At 39.9% G+C, this 17,730-nt stretch overlaps 1 protein-coding gene across 2 annotated transcripts in view; it reads left to right on the top strand.

Moving 5' to 3' along the window:
• The window catches only part of LOC146498871 (glypican-5-like), a 63,362-nt gene that overhangs the window by 18,088 nt on the left and 27,544 nt on the right, over positions 1 to 17,730 (top strand). Inside the window, exons 8-9 of one of the 2 annotated variants that reach the window (XM_085138029.1) lie at positions 10,960 to 11,080; positions 17,448 to 17,577. In XM_085138029.1, the coding sequence (XP_084994155.1) occupies positions 10,960 to 11,080; positions 17,448 to 17,577 (251 nt within the window). Of the gene's footprint in view, positions 1 to 10,959; positions 11,081 to 17,447; positions 17,590 to 17,730 lie in introns of both variants that reach the window. The other variant, XM_085138028.1, reaches the window with a different exon arrangement.

Below are 17,730 nucleotides of genomic sequence, written 5' to 3'. Positions count from 1 at the left end.
AAAAGCACGTACAAACTCCAAAACACATTTATAGCGTTTACTGAACTTCCAAAACAGAGCTACCCAGATCACTTAAATTACACAATTGAAAGCATGTGCGTATTGTTTGTGTATTTATAGACAAGCACTCATATTTATTCAAATAATTTAAAAATAAAATTCATTTACCTGTTATTACCACACACCAAATCCGGTTGTTGATACTTCCTGGCTTGTGTAGCCACTAGGTAACAAAAGCTCAACACTGCACCCTAGCATCCTGGAGCACTTCTGTTGTCTTTTGTACGTGATTCTGAGTTTGTACGTGCTTCTTAGTTTTTACGTGTTTTGGAGTTTGTACGTGCTTCTGAGTTTTTACGTGTTTTGGAGTTTGTACGTGCTTCTGAGTTTTTACGTGTTTTGGAGTTTCTACGTGCTTTGTCTCTAAGGGCCACCATAAATATACTTTATTTATTCACTCCACATAAAATGTAATAAATAAATCATATAATACAAAGAACAACTATTTACATTTTAAACTTTTAACTATTTAAATTTTCAGCTTTTTCCTTTTAAACAAATTTAACGTGAAACAACACAAAACACTGCAAACCACAACACAATTTAATATATATAATAAAATATTAAAACAAAAAGAAGATGCACATTCTCTGTCATATGGGCCTGCATGATTTCTGAATCCTTTATCATCTGCAACTGAAAATAGTGGATGATTACTATACCTTTCTAATGTGATGTTGTTGTCCCTCGCTCTCTTTCTCTCTGGCTCTGTTCCTGTGCTACTGCGAGTGTAACTAACGCCCCTCCCCCCTCTGCCCAGCGCAAGGTACAGGCCGCGCGTGCGGAGTTTAGCGGAAAAAAGGGCGAGAGAGAGGATGAGAGAAAGAGAAAAAAAAAAAAAAAAAAACCTCACGGCTCCCAATAAGGAGCCGGCTCGCGTCGTTCACTTCAAAGAGCCGGCTCTAAGAGCCATTTCGTTCGCGAACGACCCATCACTAATGTGGATGCTTGCAAAGAGCTGATGTTGTGTTAGCAGTGTAATGCATTTGTGTCTCTCCTTTTGAATTTCACCATTTATTCACCATTTTTACTTTATCAGTGTTGGATAAACCCAGTGAGAGCTACCCCCATAGCTAGAGCCTGATTAATTGGCCGGCTGTTATTGTTGGCTGGCATCAGCATCTATAATGAAAATAAAAATCTAAGAAGAGATGGCAGAAACACCCTTCAGCCATGTTATGAGTGTTGATGTTGTATCTGTTAAAATTGAATCTGTAACTTTCCTCTTGGCAGTATACATCTGAACGGCACAAAAACAAATTGATCTGTGCAGAGTCTGGAAGAGTATAAATGAGTAAATAAATAGCTAGACATAACAAATATTAGAGAAAACTGTTGCTTCTGAAAGAAAAAAAATGTTGACTAATATATTTAAATATTGGATTTTATCCTATAACTGGCTCTACTCATAGTTCTATATTCAGTTAAGATTCAGTGTGCATACTTATATATATACAAACTACACAAAACATGAATTAACTGATACAGAAATGTACTGAATGTAAGGTCAGAGATGAGATGAAAAAACAAGAGTAGATTCTGATAATGGGACAAATTTATGTTTCTAGATGTTGCCATCGCTTGAGCCTGAGTGAGGTATAACTTTCAGGCTTTGCTGTACTTTGTCAAGCATGGACAATTCAAGGCCAATTTTTTGTTCATTTCTTCCTCCAGCAGCTGAAGTATTGCTCCTGCTGTCCGTACTGTTGCTATTGTTCAGAAGCTACAGCAACCCATGTTGCATTAATACTGAGGAAACAGAGATACTGTATTGGTTTCAGTTTATTCTAGCATTTATCCACCATTCAGTGTAAATTCCAGCCCAGTATGTTATCGTATCCTGTTGTATTTCACATGCAATGAGCTGAATTCTGTCATTGTTTTTGCTACCTAAAACTGACCCTTTTATGCTTCTTTCTAGCTCCACGCTTTGTTTTGTTTTTTTAATTCTTTAACTCTATTAGTTATTAATAATTACATTCTATTTATCTTACACTGGAACTTGATGCTGTGTCTCATTTCATCCACTGTCCGAAACAAGATGTTTTTGCTCCTTTCCCTAAAAAGCTCCTTTTAAGACAGAATTCTTCTGATTTGTTGTCACTGACAAACAGAAGGTTTAAGCAGTAGGTACAGTAGACAAGTTGTACAAGTACAACCACAGTAGCATGCCTGAGATGACCATATTAAGCCTGTCGTGTCACTATAATGCCATACAGAGCAGGGCAGCATATTTTTATTTGCAACTTTGGTCATGTTAAAAAAAAAAACCATCTACATTCGGAGCATAATATCTATTTAAAATGTGTGTGTGTGTGTGTGTGTGTCTGTGTGTGTGTGTGTGGCTCTTATAGTTGCCAGGGCAGGGGTTGTGAAGGTTAGAGAGTTCGTTTCCAGAGTCTTTCTCATGGTGATTACTTTGGCAGCTTAAACTGGTAACAAGACAAATGGACCCACACACGCACACATGTACCAAGCACACACACGCTTAGACAAATGTGCTCCGAGACGCACATTCTTCCACACATACCGAGCAGCAAACATACCAACATGCACCCGGCAATACACACACTCCTCCGGAGCACACTCACTTAGAAGTGAGCCCGTTCTCTCCGTCTCAGCAGGGAATCTGTTCCTGTGATAGAGAAGGTTTATTTATTAAAGGTCTACCAACCATACGAAACAGGCCGTGTCGCCTTGAAGGACATCCTACACATACAGGCTCTTTTTTCTTCACCGTTGATGCTGCTGAAGTCAGTGATCCTCATATTTATCGGCTTTGCTTTTTCTTTTTTACTGGATATTTAAAGAAAACTGGAGCAGGAAACACTTCAAAAGGATAATAACGCTAAAAATTCCATTGTTACATGTTGAGAAATCCACAAATAAGCAAGCTATTGGTGGCCTGATGTACCAGACAAAGAAAAACCATGCAAAACCAAGTCTGCTCTCATTGTAGTCAATCACTGGTGTCGCTTAAGTTTTATGCTGGGGATCTTATTGATCTTATTTATTATAATGCCCATGATTTCAGATGCTGAATGAACATATCGAGTAAAATACCTGTCCTTACTCTGTCCTTTCTTTAACATTTTAACCTGTTGGGACATTTCCCACATCTACATTCTTTACCGGTCCATTCCAAACTAGATATCCCTGCATTCCCTCCAACTTTGTGTAAAAGGTCTTGAATTAAATATTAAAAAATCCGGCACCATCATCAGTTAAATGATCGGTCCAGCCTGAAGTTTTACTCACTCTCATAACAGGTTTAGAAGAGATGTTGCCCTTGGCCTGTGCTGGAGCGCAGCCAGTCTGTGCTTCTCTGACCTCTTTACATCTTCTTCTCTCATTCATCCATCTATCCATCCACCCATTCTCCCATTAATTCAGCCATCCATTCATCTCTCCATCCTGCTATTCAGACCTCCATTCATCTCCTCCGCCCTCTGACCCACTTCACTTACAAATGTCTGGTGTTGGTGAAAGTGTGTGTTTGTGCATGTGTGAAAAAGATAAATGATGAGAAAGTCTGAGAGTGGATGATGGAGGAGCAGAGGGCAGATTATAGGCCCCCTTTTTTTTCATGGTTACAAGTTGGCATGACAATGAAGATGGTTACACCTACATTGTAGGGAGACTAGAGTGGAGCACAAGAGTAGGTGTCGTCTGTTTTCCGGTATCCAAATCCAACTTATTTAAATATTGCAGTTAAAATATCCGTTCCTAAGTGCATCTTAAATAACTACTAAAGAAGAAGAAGAAAAACAACTTTATTTAGCTGATTTTTGGGATTTTTTCTGTTTCAGCAGTGGAAGTCATGTAGCTTCTCCGGCTGTCTCCTAACCTGGTGAGAAGGCGCAGCCAGGTTTATCAGATGTGGGGCGTGGGGTCTGATGCGCTGAGAATAAATGAGAGAGCATCAGTTTACAAATAGTCTGAAAGTCAGACACAAGTGAGAAAACAGTACCATCAGAGAAGGCCCGAGGCCAAATTCTTTATAAACTAAGCATACAGGTGACGGGACCCAGCTGGCACCACATTATCCTCCAGTGGCTCTGGGCCATCCTAACATATCCACTTACACACACTCCCCCAAAGGTGCGCCGCTCACAAGTGAGACTCTAGAACAACTAGAGTTGAATAACTTATGCATTCAAAAAGAGCTGTATTCAGAATAGTGATCTAAACTGATTTTTTTAACTTTTATTTTCATATTTCTAAAGCATTTATGGTGTTCCACATTCATAGTCAAGTCTCACAAGTATTTTCACAAGTTTTGCCAGATTCAACTCAGGACAGGGCTGAATCACTGTCATTTAGGGTCCACTTACTGAATGCATTTCATGGCGAATGTTTTAATTGTCACAGGTGGAAAAACACAAACTCATTTTGACACAGAGTTTGTTAATGCTGGCTCGCACTGCTTTCACACACTCCCCAAATAGTCTGAGGTTGGGAATGTGCTCCCTCAACTTTGTGTTGGTCATTGTCACTGTAAGTGAAAGGCAACCCACAGTTAATAGCATACTCCACATTAAGAGTTTGCAGTGAAATGTTTCCACGTGTGCAGTACAAGCAAATGTATTTCTTTCACTCAGGCCTAATTATCTAGAATGAGTAGAAACATCACTGTGGGCACATGTGTGATGAATGTGGACCTTCTGATTGCAGTTAGATCTGTAATGGCTGATTGCCTCCAGAAGAGGGAAGCAACAGTTCAGCATCTTTAGCGACCACGCATTAACTCTGTTCTTTTCACTAAAAACCTACCACACCTGGTCTATTTATGCGTCGTGTGTTTGTGTGTGTGTGTTCAAATGTCCACCTCTAATTTACATCACCCCTTAATGTTTTATGAAGACATGTAACAGTCCAAGACAGAAAAGTCCTGAACCCTGAGGTAGAAAGTAGAGAACTGCTTTTTTCCCCCAGACCAGTCTAAACCACATGGTACTTTCATCTGGTACAAGAAATACAGGTTTATCCCTCAGGTGTGGGTACAGTGTGTTACTTTGTGTAGCCTATGCATGCATGTTATAAGTGTGTGTGTGTGTGTGGAGTGGGGTTGAATGGGCTAATTAAATGTCTCCACAGGAATGCAGCTAGATTTACAACTGAGGTTGCGACGCCTATAATTGCACTCCTCCCTCAGATCAGATCACCATTTCAGGTGTTATCATTTTGTGTGTGTGCGTATGTGTGTGTGTGATCCTTTAACGCTGCAGGGAGGCACCTTAAGAAATGAGCGCTATGTGTGTCACTGTTAGCAACCTCGCAGTAACTAAGGGCAGCGGCAGAGGAGCGTTGTCATCGCGCTGCTGGTGATTCATGTGTGTCGTTCTCCAGATCTCATTAAGTGTCACTCACAGTCACACCTCTATGTGTTGTCTACACGCCACAGTTCCTGCAATACTATCATCAGGCGCCGAATAAGCAGCACAGCCGGGACATCTGTAATCTGGGCCAATGGCAGGACAGCTGGTATTAGACATGAGAAAATGTTTCAGATGTGCAGATGCTGTGGACACTTTCATCTCCAGTTGAAAAGGATGTGTATGATTGCCAGATGGTAAATCTTTGCTGTGATTTCAGTAACCTTTGCACAGTTGCATGTGTAATCTCCTCAGAAAAACAGGAAAAGATGCAGTACTGTCAACAAAAATGAGTTTTTAAAGATAGAATAGGTCATTTTTTATTGTTATTTAATAGGAAACTATTGTATTAATAAAGATATATTGATTTATGCGTAATTATATCTTCCAACAAACTTCCAACAAGTGTAGAAATACACTGGAGTGGGCACTGGTTTGCGGAGGCGGCCATGTTCCCTCGCCACCATGAAAACAGTGGCCTAGTGGACATTCAGCTCTTCTCATGATGTGTTTCTCCTCCTTCTCCTCCCTCGTTTCCGCCTCATCTTCTGCTTCTTCACCCCAAGCCTCATCTCCTGAACTACAGTCAGACCTCAAACAGTTTCGCTACATTCTCACATTGTGTCGTCACAGTCCATATAATGTTAGATCGACTTCAACGTGGCTAACACCAGCTAACAACGGCAAACACAGCAGTGTTTAGGGCCAGAGGGGTTCAGGATATCCTCAATAGCTGACCCCAGTGTCACAATCATCAGACAGAAGCGAGCTTCACTGACTCATCAACTCATACTGAAGCTTCAAGGTTTAAACCCCAGTGCGTTGAGAGATGCTCTTTTGCATAGCTTGATTGTCATGATGGGTTATTTGAGCTGCTGCTGCCTTCCTGTTAGCTCAAAGCAGTATCAAATTTGTTTTGTTTTTTAATCAAGAAAGTGCAGCTCATTGTATATCTTTTCATCTTCAGCCCATGCTCTGTAAACCCCTGAGATGGTTATGTGGGAAAATTCCAGTAGCTCAGCAGTTTCTAAAATGCTCAAATCAGCCTGTCTGCAACCAACAATCACACCATATCCAAATCCCTCCTCTTCCCCATTTATTTGCTTAGTTTGAACTTCAGTAAGTCGTATTAACCATGTTTATATGTCTAAATACGCTGAACGTTTGTGTTAACTAGCAGTTGAACAAGTGTACCTAATGAAGTGGTCAGTGAGAGCATATTTTTGTGTGTTTGGCTTTTTGCAGGCTGAAGTAATTTTACTAAAAGCTATGCATATAAACACGGCAAAATCCATCACAGTCTCAGTGTCCACATAGAGATATATTACATTTGCATATTAATATGGAGAAGGTCACAGAATGTAAAACCTCTAATATCTGACTCTCTAAGAAATTTACATTTAAATATCCAATAGAAACACTCGTCTGCAACAAAAGTATGTCTGTCTACACAGAAACACTTCTTCTGTGACTTGGAGGAAAAGTACTGTTGTTCATTATCTGGATACAATTTACAGACATGTAAATCTTTTTATCCACTTGAGGAAACGCCTGTCTTATAGTTAGTGTACTCGTGCACTGATACCTAATGATGTTCATATCCACGCCTGCTTGGTTCTTTTGTGCTTGTTTCATTTATATTAATTTACTTGTTTTTTGTGGCGGTAAAAGAACAGGTATAGATTCAGTCAGCCTTGTATATATAAAGGTCAAATCAGCTGTCTGTCAGTCTTGGCTGCATTGTTTCAAATGATGTCAGGTGTGTTCCCAGCTTAGATGAAGATAAAAGGAAACATGAAATATGCCAGCAGCATGTGTGAGGTGTTGACACTAACAAATTCACTGGATGTGCGCTGTTGACACTGATCCCTAAACTCTTTGCTGGAGTCTGTGGAATCTTGGGATTTTCCCCTTAGGGGAAGGTCTGTGGTTTTTAATTGAGCTTTTATTTCTTGTTTTGCTTTCTTGTTCATCACCCTTTTTTCATTACTGCCCTTCGCTTCTTGCTCTTTTATGCTGTTTTTTTGCTGCCTTTGATTTTGTTGCCTTTTATTACACATCTTCATGTAGATGTACGTCAATATCCTGTTCATATTACATGTAGTCCATTATCTTGTTTTTATTACTTCAATCTGTTGTGGGCACAGTACATGTACTCTCATATCCTGTTTGTGTTAGCAACACACTCTCATGCAGCTAAAAAAACTACAGAATCTAATGCTTTGAATGTATAGGATTAGGCAGCATGCATCTTATGATCTCTTGCTGTTCATTGGCAATCAGTGTTCCCAGTTCCCATGGTGACGGTGTTTGAAATGTTTCTTTTGTTTATGTAGCAATACAGAAAAAGATATGGTCCGTATCCTGTGGTGAGATTAATGGATAAGCCACCTAATTTAAGTATAACCCGAACTCTCTTCCTTTATAAAGCTTGACCATTTTGTTTTATCCTGCAGAGATCATCGGATTTGGGAACATTTTTCGTTAAAGATACAGTCAGTTGAGTTTGAGTTTATTTTGTAGACAAAAATAATATTGCACTCATTTATTATAATTAATTAATTATTTGTTCCAACAGATACATTCTCAAATTACACGGGAGTAGGCACCAATTTGCAGAAGCTGCCATGTTTCCTTTGTATCTTAAACACAGTGATCAAGATTGACAACATCGTTGTGCCTAATGCCATTTTATTTATGTGGCTAGAGAGCAGCGTACATAGCAGAAGAGAAGTGGTGTTTGTACGTCGTGGAGGCAAATTTTAATTTGCGCCTGCACTTTCAGACTGGAGATATGAAGCATCATAGCTATATTTTGCCATCTGATTATGGGTCCCTTTTCACTAAAGAAATGAAAACACAGAAGAAAGCAACAACATGACTGGCATTTGAATATAATCTCATCTCTTCCTTCTCACCTCAAGCCTCAACTCCTGAACTGAGGTCAGAGCTCTAAAATATGAAGTTTGCATAAACATGCTCATTTATTCCCAGTATTGTGGCAGATTAGATATGCGACCCTCCGCTTCCAGACGGCTAACAACAAGCCGGCTAAATGAAAGCAATGACTGGTTAGCTAACACTATGCTAGCTAATGTTAGACTCGAGTGTTTGTTTCATCTGATAAACAGTTTGATTGTCTTGCATTTCATCAGACTTTATTCACTAAGTGTTTGAGTGTAATAACATTAGATACAATTCACAGAAAGTTTCCCTAACACCTGCTAGCAGCTAACAGTGGCAAAAACAACACTGATAACTGACTTAAAAGTTCAGGATATCCTCAGCAGCTCAAATTAGTAACTCGTATCTGACTCTTTATGCAAAGTTTTACCGCTACCTCCAGAGTAAATAGACATGGGCACATATTGACAGCTGAGGTAAACAGCGGACTGACAGAAAACAGAACTGCAATCTACTGACATCTAGTGGTGACATTTTACACGCTGTACCGTCATTGCAGCAGTAGTCATGCACAAACAGCTTAAGGCCAGTCAGGTAAGATTCTGTTGCAATATTTTCATCAGCGATTAGTTTAGTGCAACACATGTTTTTAACAACACATAAGCATGAGAGATGAAAGACTCAGTAATATAGAAAGTTTACAAGTGCAGAGCCATGAAGCAGTTAACAAGAGTTAATATGTTTACTAAATGCTGCACATTTTTCTTTTCCTGTAGCAACTCTGCTTGCTTTCACAGTGCTGTTTTTCCCCTGACACTTTTATAATGCATCCTATGAAACATAAAAGCAAAACCTGTAATAATATTTTTTTAACCATACCAGTTTGATGCTAATGAAAACATCAGCAGTATAATATTTAATTAATTCTCTTTGCTTCGGTTTCTATTGATGCTGTATTCTTTTCCCCTACTTCACAGGAAGTTTGCCTCTCCGTTGACCTGATTTTCCTGTGGGGATCTGTAGTCTCACGCTTTATTAGCAAAGCATGCAGTTTGATCTTTTGATGTGATATGTGTTTGGCTGCCTATTTAATGTGAACTTGCATGAAGATGGTTTGGAACGTCTTCTCTCACAGGGACAGTTGATAAGATTTTTGTGACATCAGTTACTGTAGCTAGTTCAAGTCAGGTGTAATGAATCCAGGCACAGATTTAGAACTCACTTAGTAAGGCCTCAGGACACGAACGCTTACGAGCATCAAAACTTGATCTGTGTGAGAACACAACAACAAACTGAGAAACTTAATTAAAGGCCACACTGTGTTAAGTTTCACATGGGATCTTATCCCAGACCAGCAGAGTAAGCATGGCTCCAGAAGAAGAGGTCTTCACCACCGCACCATCTCTTGGCATCACTCAAATCAATTCAGATTCATCCACCATGTCTCTGCTCCTTGGTTCCCACAATCCTGTTCCCTCGTTGCCATAGCCAGAGTGTGTTTGTGCTTTTGAGGGTGTGGACTCGGTGGTTACTGAGTTGGTGGTTGATTGTATTAGCTAGCAAGCTGGTTTGGAACATGGAAAAATGTGACTCATGAACTTTTGTTTCTTCTTTTTTGCTCTTCTCCCACTTCTTCTTCGTTTTGATCCACCCACCAGACAAAATGATGTGATCCTTGCTTACAGCCCATTATTGAAAAAAGCTATCAGTATGCAAGATGATCATAGATGGCACTCGTTGCATGGAATAAATTGTAATACGAAATTTACTTTGATTGCATCATTTAAAAACATGCAGAGTTACTCAGCTCTAAAGTAAAGTAATATCCTTTCAAATGATTTTAACACTTGATTCTTGTGTCCTAATTCAGCGCTTCTATAGTGGGTACCTCTGTAATATGTATGTAAATGTATGATGTATATATATACACACAATTATCAAAGAACTATAATATCTTCAACATATATTAAATTATGCAAAAAACATCTTTGTAAATTGAATTTCAGTTTCCTGTGTGGGGAAATGTGATTTCTAAAAATGAATCATTTTACAACCTTGCTGAAAACCACTAATAGCAATTACTGTAAGCAGTCCATCTGTTTTCAATGAAATATCCCCGGGAAAAAAAGTAAAGAAATAAGATTAATCTGTATAAAGATGAGCTCATATCACAAGTTAGTCCATTACTGTGGAGTAAATGGTAACTTTTCTTTTTGCAAAGGGTATGTATGTGTCTGTGTACTTGTAATACTTCTTGTCTTTACTGTTGTTGGTAGCTGCTTACTGTCAGAGGTGCAAAAGACAGATTATTAACATATAAGTTCAAAACTTGGTTAAATGTTAAGGCTAGGGTTAGATTTGGATTATGGGCAAGTAGTGATTATGGAGGGGTCAGGATAAGACTCCACAAAACCAGCGTGAGTAAATATACTTCAGAGTAATATCCTCTGAAGTAATGGAAATATGACCGTGTGCATGTGTGTCTGTGAATCCAGTGCACTCTGACTAAACACACGAGTATAGTGAATGGAGAGAACTGGGACAGGAGAACAGCACTCACACAGAGACAAACTGGGACAGGAAGTACTGCATATCTTTCTCATGTTCTGCCTTTCTGTAGTTATGCAGGTCGTGTGGTTGGCAACACTTTAAAAGCCCAGAGGGAGAATCCCGAGCTGACTGTGCGCAATACAGATCCTGTCCTGAAGGGCGCAAAACAGAGGCTGGAACAGCTGACACAGGTAAATGCTCGCACCCAGTGTTCTCCCAGTTTGTTACTCCCAACAAAGGCTGTCTTATAAAGTGTTACCCAAATTCTTATGTTAAGATGGATGATGCTGAGATTTTTCCCACCCTAACAACAACTGTTGTCCAGACCGTCTTGTAATTATAGAATAAGCTATAGTCCCAATGTTGATATATTATGCGTTGGTGGCCTTTCTTCTAGTGCTGCAATCAATATTCACTCTGAAATATGCAATCGAGAGAAGAAGAAACCTTAGATTTGGGGGCTTTCCTTCATCTTTTAAGGACGCTATGATGAAACAAACTTTCATACTTCAAAAGCATTTTTTGAAGTATGAAAGTATTTGCTCATGAGTGGTTTTCTTGTTTTCTTGGGTGATTTCACATCTACTGAACATTAATATACCCTGCGCTAACCTTGGCAGTGACACCCTATGGTTGCCATTCTGCGGGAGTGATGATGATGATGGCTCCAGTTTTTTTTTTTATGTGTGTGTCTGTGTTTGTGTGTGTGTTGCGGGGTTGGAGGGGTGCCCTTAAGTTCATCTGGCCTTCAATTATGCGCTACCACCTCCTGTGTGAAGTGCTGCTTAATCCAATAAAGTTAAATGTCAGCACTTGAAACACAGGTAGATAATAACACTCAATAATAAATTAATTAATTCAACAATTAAACTGGAATTTATGCAGGACTTTCAAGGCTGTACTCAGTATGGTAATATGGAGATATGATTTGTGTGAATGATTCATAAAATCATACGATTCGGTAGAAGGATATATGAAATGTATTTATTACCATGATTCATTATTATCTGTGTGGACGATGTGGCTTTGGACCCTTCTGGATTGAGGGAGACAGCCTGATACATCATACAACTCATACGGGCAACATAATGTGGTTTGCTGGTCATTCATTCGTCAATTCAAATCAGTTTTATTCATATAGCGCCAAATAGTCGCCTCACTGTGCTTTATAACGTAAGTTAAAAACCCTACAATAGTAGAGGAAAAAACAAACAATCAGAAAACCCTTTATGAGCAAGATCTTGGTACAGTGGGAAGGAAAAACTCCCTTTTAACAGGAAGAAAGAAGTAGAAGCAAGAACTATAACAACCTAATCTTTTGTTCTTTAGATCTCGAGTAAATCTAAAAAAGGATACACATGCACTTTAATGAAGTAAAATAAAAACAGGGCTATGTAATATAACGAAACTGTGAGTTTAGGGTTTTTTTTTAACTTAGTAAATGTTACTCAGACAGGTGGAAACAGCTGATTTCTTTAAATTTGTAAATCTATTTTTAGTGGTGAGTTTTGTCCAGCAGCAACAATTTGGACTCAAAATAAACAGTATCCGTCCTCACAGGCGTCACGTTGTTTTAAATTCTTAGTCAAGAACTTTTATGGTGTTTGTTCAACTTTATTGTTTAGTCTAGTTGAATCTGAGTTTTGCAATCCTGCGCTTGGGTTTAACTCTTGAGTTTTCTTAATGCCAGCTTTTAGTTCCCCTGCTGCCACCCTGTTTGTTCCTCCTTCTCTCTCATTTCTCTGTTGATGTCGTCATCACCCTTTGTTCACTAGCTTGACATCGTGCTAAGTGTTAGTATTAGTTCTCTCACTCATTTCCTATTTTCCTTTGAGTGTTGGTTTTCCTTCATGACTAGTTCGCTTTACTTCCTGCTTTGCCTGTGTTGATCATCTGTACCCGTGTCTCATTTCCTCTCCGCTGTCTAACCCTAAATTAGCCTTCTGTGCTCACCTTCATGCTCTTTAGACCTGATTGGACTTCATGTTCTTTGGATTACAATTTCTATTGGACTAATTGTATTTTTCTTTGATCAGTCACAATAAAGGCTCACATTTTGTTTAGTATTCAGTCTGCACGTCCCTGTAGTGTCCTCCCCTCTACAATCCACACATCACTGGCAAACAGTAATGACTGGACATGTCACCCCGCCCAGCAGTGTGGCCCATTGATTTGTTTTTAATCATTTTTAAAGGAAGCTGGTTATCCAGTGGTGGTTTCTCAAGTTAAATATGGCCCCAGTTTTACAGTTACTTCTTCTTGTAGGTGTTTACAGACAGCACATGTGGACCAAAGAGATTATGAAGTTTGTTTGTGTTTTTAGATGGGTGTGGAGGCTATTGAAAAGAACTATCCTGTCGGCAACACACATGTATAAAATATATTACAGAAACTAAACAGTACCCCCTAGAACTGTCATAAAAACAGAAGTTATGTCTTCCTAGCAACAGCCACTCCTTTTAAAGAAAGCCTGTTAACCTCTGGTTTATGTAATGTTGGTGAGGGTAAAGGAAAATTAATCGGGTGGGACATGCTAAGGCCTAGTTTTCTTTTCTTTCCTTTTTTTTTTGCCGTTTTGCTGTTCTGTGCTCTGTCTAATTTCACAGGTGACTCCATTAATCATGCTGCATTTACATGGAGAAAATGCCAAGTCAGCATCGCCCCGTACTCCCCCCCCCCACACACACACACACGTACACAAACATGCACTACACATGCACCATGTATTCATTTATGGATGCGAGTTCCTTCTTACGCTCATTAATTCAGTCTTACTTGTATACACTTGGTCATCTGTGATTTAAAGACTATTCGAGCTTTTTGCCGATCTTCAGATGTAATTCAGACGAACACGCGGTTAGATCAATGTGTTTGGATACGCGGCCTCTGGATCGATCGTAGTAATGCTATACAGGTCACGACATGAACCGAAGGGAAAGGTCTGATATTTTCCATTCTGAGGTGCGCTTTCCATCTTCCATCTTTCTGATAAATTGCAGGATGCAAGCCTGTGCACACATACAAACAAACTAAATGTAATTTGAACCTGTTGAGAGTCGCCTTTGCAAACCCACATCCTGGGCTTTGTTTCTTTGAAACTAGGTGCTCCGGTGGCTTCTCTGTGGGTGAAGCCATCCATCTGAGGCACAGCCGTTAATGCACAACCATTTATTAATTATTATTCATGCCTGTCATGTGTGCCATTTACACGCTCTGACCACAAGGATGAGAGCAGAGGGAAAATATGAGAGAGGACACAGAAGCGTCCCTGGAATTTTAATAATTTCTCCGACCGGGTTTTGAAGGTCTGTCTTTCTTTATGCGTTTTCCTTGGTGTCTTCTTATCTGTCACTGTCCCAATTTGTATTGCGTGCTAAGCAGACCTTTGGTGCAGTAGCTTGTTTTTCACATAAGCTTTGCTGTCTAATGGGATTTTATTAACGCAACCACGTGTTTATACTCACAATTAAAACTTGTAGGTACATGCACAGCCAGTCAAGATGACATGAATCAACCCTTTGTGTTAAAAAGGGGAAGGGCTCTCATCTTTTGATTACATGACAGCTGAAGATGGGCAAGGAAGGAGTTCTTCTCTTGTAAACTGGTCATTTGTCAGCATGTGATAGGATCATTTACACCCAGTAAGAGCTTTAAATTATACCAATTTTATTGTGGAGACTAGACTTTGTGTCTCAACGCAACAATCTTGTAAATCGTAGTTTCACTTTCCTGTATTTAGCTGACAGGAGTGTCTGCTGCTGCTGTTCTGTTTCAAGGTTTGACATGTTGTACACTGAGAGCTGCTCTTCTGCATGCCTTGGTTGTAATGAGTGGTCATTTGCTTTACTGTTGCCTTCAGTTCAAAGGAGTCTGCCCATTCTCCTCTGACCTCTGGCATCAACGAGCCATTTTCTCCCAGAGAACTGCTGCTCACTGGATATTTTCTCGTTTTTAAGACCATTTTAATCCCAGCAAATCAACAGTTTCCAAAAAACTCCAATCAGCCTGGCACTAACAACGATGCCACCTTTAAAGTCACTTAAATTACCCATCTTCCTTGCTCACTTTGAACTCAGCAGGCCATCTTGACCATGTTGACATGCCTAAATTATTTGAGTTTGGCTGATTACATATTTGCATTAACGATGCAAACATTTAAACATTTTACAAAGGCAGTGTCTTATTATCCATCATTATTAAAATCTGATGTATTATTGAGAACAAAGCAAAAAATATTTATATTTTTGCAGCATACAAAAGTTCATCACCTCAGCCACTACCAGTTTAAGTTTGTCTCCAGTCATTAATTACACTGGACAGACCGTTCTGGAGTTACCACACTTGAATAATTTTATTTGTTGGCTCTGTTGGTTTCACAGAGAGAGTTTCAGTGCCACATGGCCCAAATCCTGTTTAAATTTCAGACTTTCCACATGACTAAGAAAACAGTCCTGGTGGAAACAGTGCTGTAATGTATTTTTGTCCTCCCTCAGCACTCATTTGCAGTCCAGTGACATGATGGTGAATCACCGTACAGAGCCTAGTCTGTTTCTGTGTCCCCTCGGACATGCTGTCATATAATAACCTTGCTTCCCCTTGGTTTCGTGGCTGCTACACACCTACTCTATGGTGGAGGCCAGATGTCCCTCCGTTTGCATCCCACATTCTTTTGCCCCACAAGGAAACTCCACAAGGACTAACAAGCACCCTTGCTTGTTAATCAAATAAAGTGATCGATGATGCCTGCTTATTTTAAACATTTTTCCTTGATCCATAAACAAGGGTAGGTGCACTGTTTTCATTGTTATACTTATATAGTGCTTTTCTACTCTCCCGGAGTACTCAAGGCGCTGTATACAACATGCTGCATTCACCCACTCACACAAGCACTTCTAAACTCAAGTGCAAACTAATAAACATTCACACTCCGATAAACACATGGGAGAGCAACCTTGGCGTTAGTATCTTGCCCAAGGATATTTGGTATGCAGCCTGGGGAGCCCAAGGATCGAACCACCAACCTTCCAATCAGTAGATGATTTGCTCTACCACCTGAGCCACAGCCACCCCGCAATGCTGTTTGCCTACTTAATATCTTCCCCTTGTGAATCAAAACAGACACCTTATGCTTATGTGCTAAAGGGATTATATTTGGTAGGCAGAGTTAAGTCATCTTTAAATACGAGAGAGTCACACAGATTTTGTCTGTGTATAAGCAGCTGAGACAGGGAAAATCAGTTACAGCTCTCACTCCGCAGGATAACAAATTTAAAATGATCATAAAATTTCAGACAACTGACTGTCCATTTAGTTGTTCAGACAGTTTTCAATGTAGTGCAATAATATAAATCATTCAACTTAATTCTTTTTTAATAGCACCCGATAGCAACAGCAGTCGCCTCAAGGAGCTTTATATCGGAGCGTAAAGACTCTACAATAACACAAAGAAAACAGCAACTATCAAAGAACCCCCTGTTAGCAAGCACTTGGTGACAGTGGGAAGGAAAAACAGACTTCTGTTGTGATTGGCTGGTGGTGAGGGAGACAGGATAAAAGGCACACTGTGGAAGACAGACAGAAATAAATAATAACTGAATTATTTAATAACAGATTAGATGCAAATTTGAATATAAACACATAGTGAGTAAAGAAAAAAGGTGAGTGAAGAAGAAATAGTTAATGCACCATGTGAAGCCCCCAGCAGTATAGGCCTATTGATGTGTAACTAAGGGAGGTCACCTGATCCAGCCTTAACTGAAGGTTTTAAGACTAATCTTAAAAGTAAGGGGAGGGTCTGCCTCAAATCCTAACTGGGAGCTGGTTCCAGTTTGGAGAGGGGCCTGAAAGCTGAAGACTTTTCTTCTCATTTTACTTTTAACAACCATAGCAACCACTGGTAACATGATGAACTCTCTCCTCTTCACCGCTTGGAGGTGTGGTGTGGATATTATCCTGAAGCTTGAGTGCTCTACCAGAGGTTCTGCACAGTATCTCAGCTGGTGCTCGGACTGTGCTCTTCTAGACCAATTCTGCTGATGTTGTGCCTGCAATCTGCTGGAGCAACAATTTTAGTTTTGGCCACTTGTACTTCACTGTTTTCTTGTGCTCCTTCTTCCTGATGTAGCTGTCTGCTGAGATTGCCATATATATCACAACTGTGGTCTTCTGTTCCTTGTCAACCACCACAATGTCTAGTTGGTTGGCCAGCAGCTTTAGCCATCTTAGCAGCTGCATATTGTAGTGGCAACACTACAACACTGCTGGCTTTGGAACAGTCGGTCAGGGAACCAAATCAAGTAAAGCTCTCAAAGCCAGGACCACCATGCTACCTAATCAGTTCCAGCTAAGGACAGAAATAAGGCAAAGGAAACAAGATATATTTCACTGACATTTTATTTTTCACCAAGGTACCATATATACATATATATTTAATGTCTTCTTATGTCAAATCAGAAAAAAAATCTTCTCACATTACAGAACAAAATTTGAATCAATCCAAGTGTCTTGCAAATGTATGTGTAATATCTATGGACATAAGTGTGTGTGCGCTTCATTTAGGAGCTATTGGTGGAGCTGGGCTGGGCGAGCAAAGTGAGAGGAAGGGTTGAGGAAGAGGAGGGAGGGAGCGCCCACACGGAGGGAGGCAGCGGAGACGACTGTGATGATGAAGATGGCTGTGAAGCATCTGGTGAGGAGAGCGGTGAGTCACACACAAACACATAGGCGAGCGCGCAGAAAGAGAGGAACAAACATTAGCAAACATACACCCACACATATACGCAAATGAGTCGGTGCACGCTTGCAATCTTGTCTTTAGCCTCTGTAGCTCTAGGGTTTCCGG

The sequence above is a fragment of the Neolamprologus multifasciatus genome, chromosome 17 (assembly GCF_963576455.1).
Source record: "Neolamprologus multifasciatus chromosome 17, fNeoMul1.2, whole genome shotgun sequence".
NCBI lineage: Eukaryota > Metazoa > Chordata > Actinopteri > Cichliformes > Cichlidae > Neolamprologus > Neolamprologus multifasciatus.
This window is presented reverse-complemented; position numbering and strand designations above follow the sequence as displayed.